Source organism: Bubalus bubalis, chromosome 2, assembly GCF_019923935.1.
Source record: "Bubalus bubalis isolate 160015118507 breed Murrah chromosome 2, NDDB_SH_1, whole genome shotgun sequence".
NCBI lineage: Eukaryota > Metazoa > Chordata > Mammalia > Artiodactyla > Bovidae > Bubalus > Bubalus bubalis.
Genome location: NC_059158.1, coordinates 169,869,104 through 169,887,525, shown reverse-complemented (window position 1 = coordinate 169,887,525; position 18,422 = coordinate 169,869,104). Strand labels below are relative to the sequence as shown.

At 43.2% G+C, this 18,422-nt stretch overlaps 1 protein-coding gene across 1 annotated transcript in view; it reads left to right on the top strand.

Moving 5' to 3' along the window:
• DNER (delta/notch like EGF repeat containing) overlaps nt 1–18,422 on the top strand; it is a 383,862-nt gene that overhangs the window by 149,011 nt on the left and 216,429 nt on the right. Inside the window, exon 4 of the mRNA XM_006047101.3 lies at nt 2,113–2,279. Coding sequence (XP_006047163.2) covers nt 2,113–2,279 — 167 coding nt within the window. The remainder of the gene's footprint in view (nt 1–2,112; nt 2,280–18,422) is intronic.

Here is an 18,422-nt window from a genome sequence, read left to right as displayed (position 1 = left end):
CACCCTGTGCTGTGCTATGCTTAGTCACTCAGTTGTGTCTGACTCTTTGAGGCTCCATGGACTGTAGCCTACCAGGCTCCTCTGTCCACAGGGATTCTCCAGCCAAGAACACTGGAGTGGATTGCCATGCCCTCCTCTAGGGGATCTTCCCAACCCAGGGATCAAACCCAGGTCTCCTGCATTGCAGGCAGATTCTTTACCATCTGAGCCACCAGGGAAGCCCAAGAATACTGGAGTGGGTAGCCTTTCCCTTTCTCCACGGGATCTTCCCAAAATAGGAATTGAACCTGGGCCTCCTGCATTGCAGGCGGATTCTTTACCAGCTGAGCTTCCAGGGAAGCTACCCCTCAAATGGGCACTTGCTGTCTAGTCTTCAGGGACTTTAGAAGAGAGGGTAGGACTTTGGGAGGGGGAGGACCTGGCCCAGCTTAGCCAGGATACTGCAGTGACTCCATTTAAAGAGGGCAGTGGGCACTCTTTACTTGGACCACGCAGGGTCATTTTTGTACACCTTGCCTTCTAAACAAAGGAGTCTCTAAAAATGTTTGGACGAGGGGCTTTGTTCCATGACCCCTGTATCCCCTGCCCCCACCTGGACGTCACCTGGTGGGAAAGAGCCAGGATGGACACAGGGAAGACTTCTGGCAGGGAGGAAGGTGAGGCCTGGGAGCAGCTCCGAGTTCTACCAGTAGGGGGCCCCCTGTCCTAAGTGTTCTGTTGCTCCTACTGAGGACGGAAACCCTACCGTCCAGAGCTGGTTTCAGGGAAATCATTGGTTTCCTTTATGTTTATGAAACCATGCCCCAGTTCTTTCTTGTCTGGGTCATGTTGCTTTACTTGAATAAGCCTTTCGGAAAACTTCTGGTCTATGCTTTTAAATGCTGCCTTCCTCTCCACTCCCCACTGCCCCCACAACAAATCTGAAATTCCCAAGACCCTTAGGCTGCAGCGTTAGGCGGAAATAGCAGTGGCCCAGGTTGAGTAAGATGGAAGTGCAGAACGATCTCTGGGTGCTGGATTCACGTGGGAGGGTTGCTAGCCCCTTAGGCTTTCCTTTATTGGTGAATCTGATCGTTTAACGACCCTTTATTGAGACCCCTGCTGCAAGCCGGGAGCTCTGCCTTGGGTGGGGAGGGATCAGATCTGTGCACTGTGAACCCCTTTCCCAGTGGCACAGAGGAAGGAGTGGCAGCTACCAGTGCTGGGAAGAGAGGGGAAGGTCCAGGAGGAGGGGTGCTGGTGGGGTAGGCCTTGAAGAGTGACAGGTTCCCAGAGGGAGGGGGAAGCAATGGCTGGGAGCCGGGATAGGAGGGATAGGACGTCCTGGGGGAAGACACAGTAGCTCCTTGTGGCCATCGTGTGGATGGAAAGGGTGAGACTGCACAAGCCCAGACTGAGAGGCATGGAGGCTGGGTGGGTTTGTCTGCTAGGGTATCTCATTCTTTGGATTTTATCCTGAAAACAAGGAAAAACCAGGGGAGGCCTGAAGCATGGGAAGAGACACACCTTCGCTTATTTTAGCCGCCAACTCAGGTGGTTTGGGGATGTGTTACACATGTATAATAATTCTAGCAGAACTCTTTATCGTGTGGATATGGAAGAAGTTGGGCTTCTCTGGTGGCCCAGATGGTAAAGAATCCGCCTGCAATGCAGGGTTCAATCCCTGGGTCAGGAAGATTCCCTGCAGAAGTGAATGGCTACCAACTCCAATATTCTTGCCTGGAGAATTCCATGGACAGAGCAGCCTGGTGGGGTGTAGTCCATGGGGTCACAAAGAATTGGACATGAGTAAGTGACTAACACACACGCATGGAATGTCTCTAAATTCAACAGACCCTTTTATTATTGATGAAAATTATGACCTAGAGTTACCTATTAGTGATTTTGTGGTATAATTTTGATCAAGTGAGAGATGGGTGTTTCTAACAGCATGGGAATTGATCGTCATGAGTCCACATAAAGCAGGCGCCTGTTTAAAAGATCATGTCATCCATTTCTTGATACTTATATGGGTGTATGCATCATCTTTATTTTTAGTGTTAACCTGATGGCCTGATTCTAAGATGAATTTTTCTGAAAGGGAGTTTCCATTGACGTCGTTCTCGTTTTCAGAATTCGGCAAGACGCCACTGCCTCGCTGATTTTGCTGTGGAAGGTCACGGCGACGGGATTTCAGCAGTGCTCCCTCATCGATGGTCGGAGCGTAACCCTCCTCCAGGCTCCTGGGGGCCTTGTTCTCTTGGAGGAGATGCTTGCCTTGGGGCAGAATCACTTCATTGGTGAGTTGTGGAAATCTTGTATCTAAAACTGCGTGGGATTCAACTTGACCTCAGTTTGGTGTGTTAGAGACAGTATGTAGGGAATTTTGTCCAGGTAATCTGAATTCCAGCCCTCAGCGTAGTTTCCTCCATTTTAGGTGAGGTTTCACATATAATCAAAATTGGCTTCTGAGATGTAATTTCCAGTGTGGCTCAAAATGGGAAAATTGTGGGCTCTGGAATCCGGAGACTGTATCCCAACACCGACCAGAGTATCCTCAGTGTGTGCTCATTGGCATTCAATGCTCTGAGTCTCGGCTTTGCTTGTGACTCTTCAGTCTTCTTTCTCCTGGAATTGTGGGCAACTTGAGGCATTGAATGTCAGTGTCTCAGAGGAAGCTTGGTTGTCACTTGATATTGGCCTGACACAGAGCCAGGGGCTCAGCACCTGAGCAAGCACTTGATCACATCTGAGCCTCTGACTCAGGCTAACTCGGGGGAATCCCAAGTTTCTTTGGGGGTTCCTCTTGCCCACACCACCTTCCTCCATGGGTCACTTCTGAGTTTTCACATTTTCTTGAACATGGTTAAACCTGTCATTTAACCTTCTCTAAGAAAACGCACTGGTCATAGCAAACACCCTCTTCCAACAACACAGGAGAAGACTCTACACATGGACATCACCAGATGGTCAACACCGAAATCAGATTGATTATATTCTTTGCAGCCAAAGATGGAGAAGCTCTATACAGTCAGCAAAAACAAGACCAGGAGCTGACTGTGGCTCAGATCATGAACTCCTTATTGCCAAATTCAGACTTAAATTGAAGAAAATAGGGAAAACCACTAGACCATTCAGGTATGACCTAACTCAAATCCCTTATGATTATACAGTGGAAGTGAGAAATAGATTTAAGGGACTAGATCTGATAGATAGAGTGCCTGATGAACTATGGAATGAGGTTCGTGACATTGAACAGGAGACAGGGATCAAGACCATCCCCATGGAAAAGAAATGCAAAAAAGCAAATGGCTGTCTGAGGAGGCCTTACAAATAGCTGTGAAAAGAAGAGAAGTGAAAAGCAAAGGAGAAAAGGAAAGATATAAGCATCTGAATGCAGAGTTCCAAAGAATAGCAGGAAGAGATAGGAAAGCCTTCCTCAGCAATCAATGCAAAGAAATAGAGAAAAACAACATAATGGGAAAGACTAGAGATCTCTTCAAGAAAATTAGAGATACCAAGGGAACATTTCATGCAAAGATGGGCTCAATAAAGGACAGAAATGGTATGGACCTAACAGAAGAAGTAGATATTAAGAAGAGGTGGCAGGAATACACAGAAGAACTGTACAAAAAAGATCTTCACGACCCAGATAATCACGATGGTGTGATCACTCACCTAGAGCCAGACATCCTGGAATGTGAAGTCAAGTGGGCCTTAGAAAGCATCACTACAAACAAAGCTAGTGGAGATGATGGAATTCCAGTTGAGCTATTTCAAATCCTGAAAGATGATGCTGTGAAAGTGCTACACTCAATATGCCAGCAACTTTGGAAAACTCAGCAGTGGCCACAGGACTGGAAAAGGTCAGTTTTCATTCCAATCCCAAAGAAAGGCAATGCCAAAGAATGCTCAAACTACCACACAATTCCACTCATCTCACACGCTAGTAAAGTAATGCTCAAAATTCTCCAAGCCAGGCTTCAGCAATACGTGAACCATGAACTTCCAGATGTCCAAGCTGGTTTTAGAAAAGGCAGAGGAACCAAAGATCAAATTGCCAACATCCACTGGATCATTGAAAAAGCAAGCGAGTTCCAGAAAACCATCTATTTCTGCTTTATTGACGATGCCAAAGCCTTTGACTGTGTGGATCACAATAAACTGTGGAAAATTCTGAAAGAGATGGCAATACCAGACCACCTGACCTGCCTCTTGAGAAACCTATATGCAGGTCAGGAAGCAACAGTTAGAACTGGACATGGAACAACAGACTGGTTCCAAATAGGAAAAGGAGTATGTCAAGGCTGTATATTGTCACCCTGTTTATTTAACTTCTATGCAGAGTACATCATGAGAAATGTTGGGCTGGAAGAAGCACAAGCTGGAATCAAGATTGCCGAGAGAAATATCAATAACCTCAGATTTGTAGATGAAACCACCCTTATGGCAGAAAGTGAAGAAGAACTAAAGAGCCTCTTGATGAAAGTGAAAGTGGAGAGTGAAAAAGTTGACTTAAAGCTCAACATTCAGAAAACTAAGGTCATGGCATCTGGTCCCATCACTTCATGGGAAATAGATGGGGAAACAGTGGAAACAGTGTCAGACTTTATTTTTTTGGGCTCCAAAATCACTGCAGATGGTGACTGCAGCCATGAAATTAAAAGACGCTTACTCCTTGGAAGAAAAGTTATGACCAACCTAGATAGCATATTCAAAAGCAGAGACATTACTTTGGCAACAAAGGTCTGTCTAGTCAAGGCCATGGTTTTTCCAGTGGTCATGTATGGATGTGAGAGTTGGACTGATAAGAAGGCTGAGCCCCAAAGAATTGATGCTTTTGGACTGTGGTGTTGGAGAAGACTCTTGAGAGTCCCTTGGACTGCAAGGAGATCCAACCAGTCCATTCTGAAGGAGATCAGCCCTGGGATTTCTTGGGAAGGAATGATACTAATGCTGAAACTGCAGTACTTTGGCCACCTCATGCGAAGAATTGACTCATTGGAAAAGACTCTGATGCTGGGAGGGATTGGGGGCAAGAGGAGAAGGGGACGACAGAGGATGAGATGGCTGGGTGGCATCACTGATTCAATGGACATGAGTCTGAGTGAACTCCGGAAGTTGGTGATGGACAGGGAGGCCTGGCATGCTGCGATTCATGGGGTTGCAAAGAGTCGGACACGACTGAGCGACTGAACTCTACTGAACTGAAACTGCCACTTGTCCAACTAGTCGATTTTAGATTCCTCTGTCCTGGAGGAGAAATGGCCTTCAGAAAGTGTGATTCTTCCTGAGCCCCTCTACCCCTCTTACTTCCTGCCCCGTCAAGGGCTACACTTGGGCAGTTCCCACAAGAATTTCCCAGCTTAGCCTTTGGACTGTGTCCTGCCATTTATCTTCATCCCAGGGATGGGACTTGAAGTCCGGCCCCTTAGCATGCCAATAGCATCCTGACTTTATTCAGACATGTACCATCCTACAGCTGCCACTCAAAGACACAAGCTCAAGTTTAGCCTCTGCGCATCCCAGTCCAGTGCACCCACGTGGCTGCTGCATCTTACTCTTGGTACCCTATCCCGTTCAGTCACATTCTCCAACAGTCCTCACCTCGAGGATGGGGGAGCCAGAGGGCAGAGGCAGCACCTGTCTCGCAGAGGTGTTGAAAAGGTTTAATGAAAATGGATGTGAAAGTATAAATTACAAATGTTAGGTATGATTTTGGTTAATTTCACTATTTTTTCCTGAGGTACACTAAATATTTTGCTAAAGTAAATAGAAGCATTAAGATGTATTCTCCAAGAGATGTGTTTGATGCAAATATAATGAAGATAAACTGGGAAAATAAAATTCTCAACTCATATAATTTATAGTGTTATTTTATATAGTGTCCTTCTCTGATGATAAAGTAATTTCCTAATCTTTGGAAATCTAACTTGGGGTAGGGGCAGGGATTTTACTGGATGGAGAGAAGGTAAAAAAGAAATCAGCTTGGGAGTGGACATGCTGGTGAAAGAGAGACAGTAATCAACTTTGGACCCATTTTTGGCTATTAAGATGGATAGTAGCTTATTAGAAAGTATGTAATGAAGTGTTGTCAACAGTCAAATCTCAATTTTACTCCCTGATGCAAGTAACTATTATTTGCATCCATGTCTGTTGTAACAGTTTATTTAAGAGGAAATGGTTTGTATATTTTGATATATAGTTTCAATTTACTTTTATATTAAGCTTGTAAGGTTTTCGTTTTAGTAGATTAGGCTGTTCTATGACATGAAGCTCTTTCAAGAAAATGTATGAGTTGTTACTACTCTTTAAAATGTCATTAATTTTGCCAAAATATATACACTTGAAATGTTATCTTACATTTTATATTGCTTTGGGTTGTAACATAACTGTGATTTAGACTGATATTGGTAGTAGGGATAAGAGAAAGATTTTCCAGTGTTAATAATAATTTATTCTTTTGAGATACAAGGAGTTTTATGAACTCCAGCATAATTTGTGTTCCTTTTGCTAGCAGAAAATTTCACAGAAAAACATGCCTTTGGTTGAATTGTTCCTTGGAGGAGTAGTTTCCAAGAAATTAATTTAACATATTGATAACTCAGGTAAGGAATTCTTTCTCAAAACTTATGTAGGTTATGATGAGGAGACCATGATTTTGATCCTTTATTTCTCCAAATCATTATTTTCCATTTTGAAAATTTGTGATCTGATATCTTTTTAAGTTTCCTAACTAGAGCTTCCTATTTTATGTGGCTTTTAGTGTTACTCTTTCTAAAGGTAGCAGTCGTGTTTCACGAGCTCCTTCTGAGAGAAAACGTCTGCTTCCTGAATGAGAATTCGGTGACACCTATGCATTGCCAGCTACTTCTTTTACAAATTCTTTTTGTTTTAAACAAACAAGATTTAGCTTCTGTAATCATTGTGGAAGCCTTCTGCTTCCTACATGGACGTGTTTTTAACTTTCTTTTTGAGAGTTTAATTTTTTAAAAAGCAACTTCTTATAATAACTTCTTTTTTTTTAAACAATATTGGACTCTGTAGGTATGAATACATTTTAGCTAAGAACCAAAAAACTATACTGAAGGATACAGTGGCATTCGTTAGATGGATGAATGAAGGGATGCCAGTGCAGGTGGGGGAAAACTTCCGTGTGGAAGGGAGAGCACGTTGCAGAGCTGTGGGCTGTGTTCAGTCACTGCTGCTTCTTCCTAGAAAGAAGCCTGAGGCTGTCTCCGGAACCGCCTTCTTTCCTTCCTCCCGGTAGATTCCTGTCCATAACGGAGGTTCCCAGGAGTTTTAATATTTCCCTGCAACAGAGCAGAGGAGCCCATTTTGTGTCTCTGAGAGACAAACTTGGTTGCCATTACCAGCTTTCCATAAATGTTCTTTTCTAAAGTTTGTCACTGAGCTGCTGCTGCTGCTAAGTCACTTCAGTCGTGTCCGACTCTGTGCGAGAGTCTCACATTAATATTCTACACATTCCAGTGATGAGAATGTATTTATCTCTGACCTTTTCAGTGCTACTCCTTTTAATTTCTTCCAGTTTCCCTCCATTACCATGACCTTATGAATATTTATACTGTTTTGTGGAAAGAAAGAGGTGACTTAACATTGTAACACAACGGGTAGCTCTTCCCTCTGGGCCTCAGCGCAGGGCCCCTTTGCTCCTGTGTGGTCCACCCAACTTCAGCTCTTCCACCTTCTTCTTAATTATCCTTTCTGTTTTCCCTAAATGTGTCTTTTCCAAATATCTTATTTGCTTTAGGCAATGTTTTTGGGTTAAAGGGGCTTCTCTGGTGGCTCAGACTATAAAACTTGCCAGCAGTGCAGGAGACCTGGGTTTGACACTTGCTTCGGGAATGAGAATGGGAATGGCCACCCACTCCAGTATTCTTGCCTGGAGAATCCATGGCCAGAGGAGCCTGGCATTACAGTCCATGGGGTTGCAAAGAGTTGGACATGACTAACACACCACTTGGGCTAAAGAACTAAATTGACCTTGTTTAGCACTTTGTCCCTGCGAGGTGTCTGAGGTGCTCTTAGCTCTGTGGGGATCCATTCACCCAGTGCTCTGGATTCCCAAGTAGGAAAGATTCATCGTTCCAGGTGCATTTTGATCTTTCTTCAGTTTTGTATTACTTGCTGTTGCTTGCAGACGTTGCCTTGATGGATGATCTCAGGAGGTGGAGCCAAACCAGCTCTCTGGGTTGGAGAGCTATTGGAGGTCTCCATTTCCTTAGGGTGAAAGCCCCATTGGACTCCTTCTCTAAAGCTTTTATTTCCTCTTGTCACCTGTCCTTAGGCATGTTTTCCTCCAATTATACTCCATGGGGGCTTCCCTGGTGGCTCAGATGGTAAAGAATCCGCCTGTCAATGCAGAAGACCCAAGCTTGATTCCTGGGTGGGGAAGATCCTTTGGAGGAGGAAATGGCAACCCACTGCAGTATTCTTGCCTGGAAAATCCCATGGACAGAGGAACCTGACAGGCTACAGTCCACGGGTTGCAAAGAGTCAGACATGACTGAGCAAGTAACATATACTCAATGCAGCTCTGCTCCAGTCACCTACTACCTTCCCCACCTGGACCTCTTCCACCCTCCCACCCTCTCTGTTCCTCAGACGGCCAGCTCTGTCTGTTAGAGAATTCCTTGGTAGTTCAGTGATTAGGACTCCACGCTGTCACTGTGATGGGCCTGGGCGTTGATCCTTGGTCCGGGAACTAAAATTGCACAAGCTGTGCAGCTTGGCCAAAAGGAAAGAAAGAAAGACAACCTCATTTAAACTCTCCTCGCTTGGAGCTGTACAGGAGAAAAACAGCCAGCTGAAGTTCTACTCTACATGGACTCCCAAATCTCAAATATCTGTGAACTCACAAATTCCTACAGACACACAGATGACTCCAGAATATCCTCATAGTTATTTCTCTTTCTGATCAGAAAACCCAGCAGGGGATGTGTGCTTTACTGATGCTTCTTATTGACCTATTTGCTCAGAGAAATCCTGCTTTTTCCCCTCTTACTTTTTTCTTTTATGGTTTGTATTTGTTGCTTCCTCAATCTGATGTTTTATCTCCTTCCTTGATTTTATTTTTCTTTCCCTCCAGCTCATCCTCTCTCCACTGTTGTTTCTTTTCAGTGATCTAGCTGCTTGTATTTGCTTTCTCTGACTTTCCTCATTATCTTTTCCTGCTCATTACCTACTATTTTTTTCATCACTTTTACTACATTTGTACCATTCTTTCTTACAGTGTTTAGTATATTTTTAACTCTAATTTATATTTTAAAAGGAAATACATTTCTGTTTTATCTAGACCAATGGTATATTGTTTATAATTTACAAAAAAACCTGCTCTTACAACTTTTGATCCATTTGAACTTTACAAAGGAAGGAATAGTGCTGTCCTTTTAGGAGCTGGGATCACTTTTTCAGGATTATAGCTAATAGATTTGTTGCAGAGAAAAGCCAATTCTGACTCCATGTTGAAACTTTCTTTGAGTTGCTTTCTGTTGTTTGTTATAATCATTCATAATGACCTGCCTCAGAGAATTCTGCCCCTCTGCCTGCCTGTTAAACTGAAGTGCTTTTGTTCAGGACACTGTCCACCAGTGGACGGGTACAGAAAGGAAGAAACTAACACATCCCCTGCCTGAGCCTTGTCATTCTAGGACATACTTACAAGATTAATGGCCTTTTTACTTTGTTTCCTCATCTCCGCCCCCCACACCCCCACCCTCCATCTCTGATTTACAAAAAAAACCTGGCGTCCAGATCTTGATAAGATGGTCATTTTGAGACATTAGTCTGCCATCTTCTCGGTCAGCTGGCCCTCATCTCTTCTGTGAGCTTGCACTCAGTAACAGATTAACCGCTGGAAATCAGTGACTTCCAGGTCTTCGTAACTGACATCAGAACTTGATTAGACATGATCCCAGTCTGCCCAAGACTCTTTTGTGCCACCTGGGAGCTGTAGAATGCTTTATATTTCCTGGATTCTGAATTTACCATTAAAAAAGATTCTGATCTTGCAAAATGATAATTTGTAAAGCAGTGGTTTCTATTGATTTTCTTCCCTTGAGAAATAAGGAGAAATAACTCAGTACTTGAGCAGGTACAATGAGGGTTGAGACTTTTATTGAGGTAATAAGATGGCTTTGGTACAGTAGACCTTCACAGCCCCAGGGTTTAAATCTTCATGGACTTAGCCATTACATTTGTTTTCAGTGACATCGTGATGCTTCCTTGGAGATACAATCTTTTGTAGTCTGTTTATTCTGGTATGTTTTTTGAAAAAATGGAATTTTCAATATGCATCGAGTGGATGGATGCTGCTATTCATAGGTGGAAATTCCTAGTTTGGGCTCAGTTGGCCCCGTGTTTTGCAGTAGTTGTGGGGATCAAAGGTCACTTCACGGAGCCCTGGAAGCTCTTAAAATGCACTATAGACTTTTGTGTATTTGTGCAGCCTTCTTAGGAGAAAGGTCAAACTTCATTGGATTCTCAGAGACATCTGTGTCTCTTTTAGAACCAACTCATTAAGCTGTTGTGGGCATCTCAGGTGGCTCAGTGGTAAAGAACCTATCTGCCAACGCAGGAGACATGAGTTCCATCCTGGGTCCAGAAGATCCCCTGGAGAAGGAAATGGCAACCCACTTCAGTACTCTTGCCTGGAAAATCTCATGGACGGTGGAGCCTGGTAGGCTGCAGTCCATGGGGTTGCTGAGTTGGACACGACTGAGCGACTTCACTTTGACTTTTCACTTTCATGCATTGGAGAAGGAAATGGCAACCCACTCCAGTACTCTTGCCTGGAGAATCCCAGGGACAGGGGAGCCTGGTGGGCTGCCATCTATGGGGTCGCACAGAGTCGGACATGACTGAAGCGACTTAGGAGCAGCAGCAGCAGCAGCAGCAAGCAGCAGAGCTGTGGGAAATATTTCCTTATTAGTTTTGAAAATCTGCATTGAATGCCTTATTTCTCAGGCCCTGTTGTTGTTCAGTCACTCAGTCATGTCTGACTCTTTGGGACCCCATAGATGGCAGCCCACCAGGCTGCACACCTGGCTTCCCTGTCCTTCACCATTTTCTGGAGCTTGCTCAAACTCATGTCCATTGAGTAAGTGATGCCATCCAACCATCTTGTCCTCTGTCATCTCCTTCTTCTCCTGCCTTCAATCTTTCCTAGTATCAGGGTCTTTTCTAATGCGTTGACTCTTCACATCAGGTGGCCAAAGGATTGGAGCTTCATCTTCAGCTTCTTGACCTGTATACATGTTTCTCAGGAGACAGGTAAGGTTGTCTAGTATTCCCATCTCACTTAGAATTTTCCATAGTTTGTTGTGATCCACACAGTCAAAGGCATGGTCAATGAAGCAGAAGTAGATATTTTTCTGGAGTTTTCTTGCTTTTTCTCTGATCCAACGAATGTTGGCAAGTTGATCTCTGGTTCTTTGCCTTTTCTAAATCCAGACTGAACATCTGGAAGTTCTCTGGACATGTACTGTTGAAGCCTGGCTTGGAGAATTTTGAGCATTACTTTGCTAGCATGTGAAATGCCAAAGAATGTTCAAACTACCACACATCTGCACTCAGGCCCTGTGCTTATCTGTAAATGGGAAACTGATTTAGGTGCGGTCTCTGAGTTCAAGGGGCAACAAAGGAGGAGACAATACAATTATGTAAAGTTTAAAAATAAAATAAAATTAACTGAAAAAAAAAAAAAACCCAAAAACAAAGACTAAGGAGCAGCTAACTCTTCCAGGAGGATGGGGGCAGGGTTTGTGGTGGGCGGGCAAAAGATTATTCTTGGCTGTGCAAAGGGCAGTGGGTAACAATTTAATGGCACAGGAGTCTGTGTAATTAAGATAACTTAATAATAGTGCTAAAAATTGACTAATGGTCAGTACAAATAGAAATAGGCTTTAATTTCAACAGGCCCATTATAGAACCTTGGAAAATCCTATCCACTCTTCTAACTGCTTCTTAAACATGAACAAATACACATAAAGTTAAGTCCTCAAAGGGGTGAATTTATGTCCTGGGTTCTCTATTTATCCTCAACAGGTAAAGGAAGTCTAGTCTTTGACATGATTTTTCAGGAAGTCTTTTAGAAGCTTTTAATAAAGCTCTGTTTTTTTACTCTTGAACTCTCTCTCCCTTCCCTTCTGGGTACACTGTTCCTATAAGATTTGTCCTTTAAAATGTAAGTTCAAAGTAGTTTAGCTGGAGTTGAATGTCTCATACCATAAATTTGATGAAAACAGAGATTTGGGCAAAAGTGTTCTCAAAAGTCAGGGGACTCCATGAGGACTGCACTGGTTGGGGTGAGGGTGGTGGGCAGTAGTCAAAGGGAAATTTATGAATAGAAAAGTAGGGACAGGAGATTTTTTAAAACATCATAGTTTGTTTGAAGCACTCTGAAGCCTTGTATAGCGACCAATGTTAATGATGAAGGCAGGAGGAGAAGGGGATGACAGAGGATAAGATGGTTGGATGGCATCACCAACTCAATGGACATGAGTTTGAGCAAGCTTCAGGAGTTGGTGATGGATGGGGAAGCCTGGCATGCTGCAGTCCATGGGGTCACAAAGAGTCGGACACAACTGAGCCACTGAATTGAACTGAACTGATTTAATGGTATGAGCTTCCCTGGTGGCTCAGATGGTAAAGAATCCACCTGCAGTGTGGGAGATCTGTGTTTAATCCCTGGATAGGGAAGATCCCCTGGAAGAGAGCATGGCAGCCCACTCCAGTATTCTTGCCTGGAGAATCTCCATGGACAGAGAAGCTTGGTGGGCTACAGTCCATGGGATTGCGAAGAGTTGGACACCACTGAGCAACTAAGTGCAGTACATTTAATGGTATGTGTTTTCTGCAAGCCCCTCAGATCTTACATTAATAGACTAAATAAAGATGTAAAGAAATAAGGTACTGATTGAGGCACTTAAAATTTCAGAATATTCCATACTAGACCTTGATGGTATCTCAATTGAGTATGATATATTTTAAGACCGTTAGTATGAGGATAGGTATTTGCATCCTAGTTCTGAATCAGCAAAGCAGAGTGGGTTCTCCAAAATGTCTTAACTCATCTTTCTTGTACTCAGGTTGCTGCCTGACTACTTTTCAAAACTTTCGTTCTCGTAGTGTCAGAACCTGCCTTCTCCCAACCTGCTTAGTTACATGAAGACTCAGTTTCCAGGTCATCCTCCAACAAGCCTACAATATTTAATGAGCTCTTATTGGTGGAGATGGATGGAGTATGCATCATACCATCCAAACATGGGGCTCTGAGGTCTCTGGCCCCTTGGATGTACAGTGAGCTGGAATCTTCCTCTCTAAGTCCACAAGTATTGAACTTCCTCCGGCTTTGAGGAGGATATTTGTAACATCTAATTTGCAGGTGTAAGGCCACACTGTCTCTAGTTCCCTTTCAGGGCTGTCATGCTATCCAGCTTCTCTGCCCATAGTAGGCCCTCATCTTGTGGTCTGGATCCTGTCTTCCTGAAACCTGGAGCAGTTCTGCCTGGACCACCTCTAGGTCTTGCACACTGATGCCGGCCTGGAATGTGGCTGTCTTTTCCCCCTTCTGAATCTTGTGGTTGGAATTACTGGTCACCCTTTCCAGATATTCAGTTCAGTCAGTCAGTTCAGTCACTCAGTTGTGTCTGACTCTTTGAAACCCCATGGACTGCAGCACACCAGGCTTCCATGTCCATCACCAGCTCTTGGAGCTTTACTCAAACTCATGTCCATGGCGTCAGTGATGCCATCCAACCATCTCATCCTCTGTTGTCCCCTTCTCCTCCTGCCTTCAATCTTTCCCAGCATCAGGGTCTTTTCCAATGGGTCAGTTCTTTGCATCAGGTGGCCAAAGCATTGGAGTTTCAGCTTCAGCATCAATCCTTCCAAAGACTCTTCAGGGCTGATTTCCTTTAGGATTGACTGGTTGGATCCCCTTGCAGTCCAAGGGACTCTCAAGAGTCTTCTCCAACACCACAGTTCAAAAGCATCAATTCTTTGGCACTCCAATCCTGCAGGTTTCCCATTTATTTCTCTCTCTGGGTAGCTGGCATCGTTTTTTCCTCAGCCCTGTCTTCTTTCCCTTCTTCTAGCTCCTTTATGAAATCATTGCTTTTCAACCACTTAAATTTCACCCACCTCTTTGATAATCAAGTTTGCAGCCAGCATCAGACAAATCAGTGTCTAAATTGTTCCCTATCCTTTTAGATTTTTTTTTGTATGTTAATTTTGTATCTTTAATCAGACTATAAATGTCTAGGGAGAAGGCACCATGTCACTTCTCCTTGCACTGTGATGGTCACATGGTAACCTGAGTGATTACATTTTGTTCATTTGTCACAAAGAGTTGTAAAGTCAACCAACTCTTTGTGATCCCAGGGACTGTAGCCTGCCAGGTCCCTCTGTCCATGGGATTTCCCAGGCAAGAATGTTGGAGTGGGTTGCCATGTCCTCTCTGGGGGATCTTCCCAACCCAGGGATTGAATCTGTGTCTCCTGCACTGCAGGCAGATTCTTTACCCCTGAACCACCTGGGAAGCCCCTACACTTTGTTCATATGTAACAGTTATTCTGCTCAGTGAATGCCACATGAGGAAAATTTCCAGTTGCCAGTACCAATCTTAAGATTTCTTTTTAAGTTTTCACAGCCCACCTCTGTGACACTTAAACTTTACCCCTTTTTATTACATTAAAAGTAGAGGATCAAATGAAGAATAAAGAAAGAAAGAAAAACTTTTCATCATTCTTTTGGGAATGCTACATTTTGCACCTTATCCTTTAAGATGTCTTGCTCTGAGGACCAGGGGTAACACTGTCAAAGAAAGTTTGGAAAGGATACCGGCTGTAGAATCATTAACATCTTCTTTTGCTAAAAGGTTAAGATTGAACAAAGAAAATGCAAATATTTCACCTTTTCATGGTCATTTTAAAGCCACAGTCGAATATGGTCTATTGAACTCCCTGTTATGGGTGAAAAACTTGGGAATGTTTGAATAAAGGCAATAGTTGAAAGAGAACAAAAGTAAAGTGTAAGTCTGTCCTGAACAGCATAATTTAGATAAAATTTTTATAGCTCACATTGACCTAGTTAGGAGATTTCTGTTCAATTTAAGTTTTATTCAAATTGAAGTCACATTTCAATATTATTAATAATCAGGATTATTCTTTTTATAATTGGTAATGACTATTAGGATTTTTAGGTAATAGGTAATGAGTATTAGGACAATGGTATGATCACTCACCTAGAGCCAGACATCCTGGAATGTGAAGTCAAGTGGGCCTTAGAAAGTATCACTACAAACAAAGCAAGTGGAGGTGATGGCATTCCAGTTGAGATATTTCAAATCCTGAAAGATGATGCTGTGAAAGTGCTGCACTCAATATGCCAGCAAATTTGAAAACTCAGCAGTGGCCACAGGACTTGAAAAGGTCAGTTTTCATTCCAGTCCCAAAGAAAGGCAATGCCAAAGAATGCTCAAACTACCGCACAATTGCACTCATCTCACACGCTAGTAAAGTAATGCTCAAAATTCTCTAAGCCAGGCTTCAACAATACGTGAACCGTGAACTTCCAGATGTTCAAGCTGGTTTTCGAAAAGGCAGAGGAACCAGAGATCAAATTGCCAACATCCACTGGATCATTGAAAAAGCAAGAGAGTTCCAGAAAAACATCTATTTCTGCTTTATTGACTATGCCAAAGCCTTTGACTGTGTGGATCACAATAAACTGTGGAAAATTCTTCAAGAGATGGGAATACCAGACCACCTGACCTGCCTCTTGAAAAACTTATATGCAGGTCAGGAAGCAACAGTTAGAACTGGACATGGAACAACAGACTGGTTCCAAATAGGAAAAGGAGTATGTCAAGGCTGTATATTATCACCTTGCTTATTTAACTTCTATGCAGAGTACATCATGAGAAACACTAGGCTGGAAGAAGCACAAGCTGGAATCAAGATTGCCGGGAGAAATTAACCTCAGATATGCAGATGACACCACCCTTATGGCAGAAAGTGAAGAGGAACTCAAAAGCCTCTTGATGAGAGTGAAAGAGGAGAGTGAAAAAGTTGGCTTAAAGCTCAACATTCAGAAAACGAAGATCATGGCATCCGGTCCCATCACTTCATGGTAAATAGATGGGGAAACAGTGGAGACAGTGTCAGACTTTATTTTTTTGGGCTCAAAAATCACTGAAGATGGTGACTGAAACCATGAAATTAAAAGATGCTTACTCCTTGGAAGAAAAGTTATGACCAAACTAGATAGCATATTGAAAAGCAGAGACATTACTTTGCCAACAAAGGTTTGTCTAGTCAAGGCTATGGTTTTTCCAGTGGTCATGTATGGATGTGAGAGTTGGACTGTGAAGAAAGCTGAGCGCCGAAGAATTGATGCTTTTGAACTGTGGTGTTGGAGAAGACTCTTGAGAGTCCCTTGGACTGCAAGGAGATCCAACTACTCCATTCTGAAGGAGATCAGCCCTGGGATTTCTTTGGAAGGAATGATGCTAAAGCTGAAACTCCAATACTTTGGCTACCTCATGCGAAGAGTTGACTCATTGGAAAAGACTCTGATGCTGGGAGGGATTGGGGGCAGGAGGAGAAGGGGACAACAGAGGATGAGATGGCTGGATGGCATCACTGACTTGATGGATGTGAGTTTGAGAGAACTCCAGGAGATGGTGATGGACAGGGAGGCCTGGTGTGTGGCAATTCATGGGGTTGCAAAGAGTCGGACATGACCGAGCGACTGAACTGAACTGAACTGATTAGTATTTTTGGTTGCTAGTTGGCTTTGAACCACAGTGCTTTGGCATCTTCCTCAATATTGTCATGGTGAGCATCATTTTTTTATTGGTACTTACTGACTGTGGTGATAAACCAGACATTTTTAAAAATAGCACTCTATTATAAATACACATAGTCCCTAGAGTTAACAGTATAATACTCACTGGGCCTCATTGAGCCTTGGTTAATCAGACTGTAGTGGAATTGGGGCAGGTGAGTGAAGATGAATGAGACATTTCGCCTACCCTTCAAGACAGCCCCTGGAATCAGGCTTCCTAGAAAGGCAGATTGTTGGCCTATGGAGAGTAGGTTGGTGGTTTCCAGAGACGGTGGGTGGGGTATGGAGAGTGTGTGAAATTGATGAAGAGGGTCAAAAGGTACAAACTTCCAGTTATAAAATAAGTAAACTCGGATACCATGCACAGCATGGTAACTGTAGTTAATAAGACTGTATTGCATGTTTGAAAGTTTCTAAGAGGGTAGATCTTAAAATTTCTTTTACAAGAAAATGCATTTGTAACTATGGATGGTCATGTATATTAACTGGACTGATTGTGCTGGTCATTCTGCAATAATACAAATATCAAATCGCTTTGTTGTACCCCTGAAACCGATATACTGTTGTATGTCAATTACACCTCAATAAAAAATAAGTAAAAAAGAAGATGATGCAAGTAATTCTCCTATTATGTGAGCCTGATGCCTTAAGTGGGGAGGAGGGGGTTTGCTTGATTTTCAGAAGCAAACTCAAGGTATGTCTTTATAATCATAAACTCTCCCTCTCTCTGCCTTCCCATTCTGCTTTCCTTATTTTCTTTTCTTCTCTCTCTGTCCTTTATTTAAAAAATAAAGATAGTGCATTTTACTTGCAGATTAATTTTGAAACATTCAGATCAGATCAGATCAGTCACTCAGTTGTGTCCGACTCTTTGCGACCCCATGAATCGCAGCATGCCAGGCCTCCCTGTCCATCACCAACTCCTGGAGTTCACTCAGACTCACGTCCATCGAGTCAGTGATGCCTTCCAGCCATCTTATCCTCTGTCGTCCCCTTCTCCTCTTGCCCCCAATCCCTCCCAGCATCAGAGTCTTTTCCAATGAGTCAACTCTTCCCATGAGGTGGCCAAAGTACTGGAGTTTCAGCTTTAGCATCATTCCTTCCAAAGAAATCCCAGGGCTGATCTCCTTCAGAATGGAGTAGTTGGATCTCCTTGCAGTCCAAGGGACTCTCAAGAGTCTTCTCCAACACCACAGTTCAAAAGCATCAATTCTTTGGCGCTCAGCTTTCTTCACTGTCCAACTCTCACATCCATACATGACCATAGGAAAAACCATAGCCTTGACTAGACGAACCTTTGTTGGCAAAGTAATGTTTCTGCTTTGCTATCTAGGTTGGTCATAGCTTTCAAGAAGTAAGCGTCTTTTAATTTCATGGCTGCAGTCACCATCTTCAGTGATTTTGGAGCCCAAAAAAATAAAGTCTGACATTGTTTCCACTGTTTCCGCATCTATTTCCCACGAAGTGATGGGACCGGATGCCATGATCTTCATTTTCTGAATGTTGAGCGTTAAGCCAACTTTTTCACTCTCCACTTTCACTTTCATCAAGAGACTTTTAGGTTCCTCTTCACT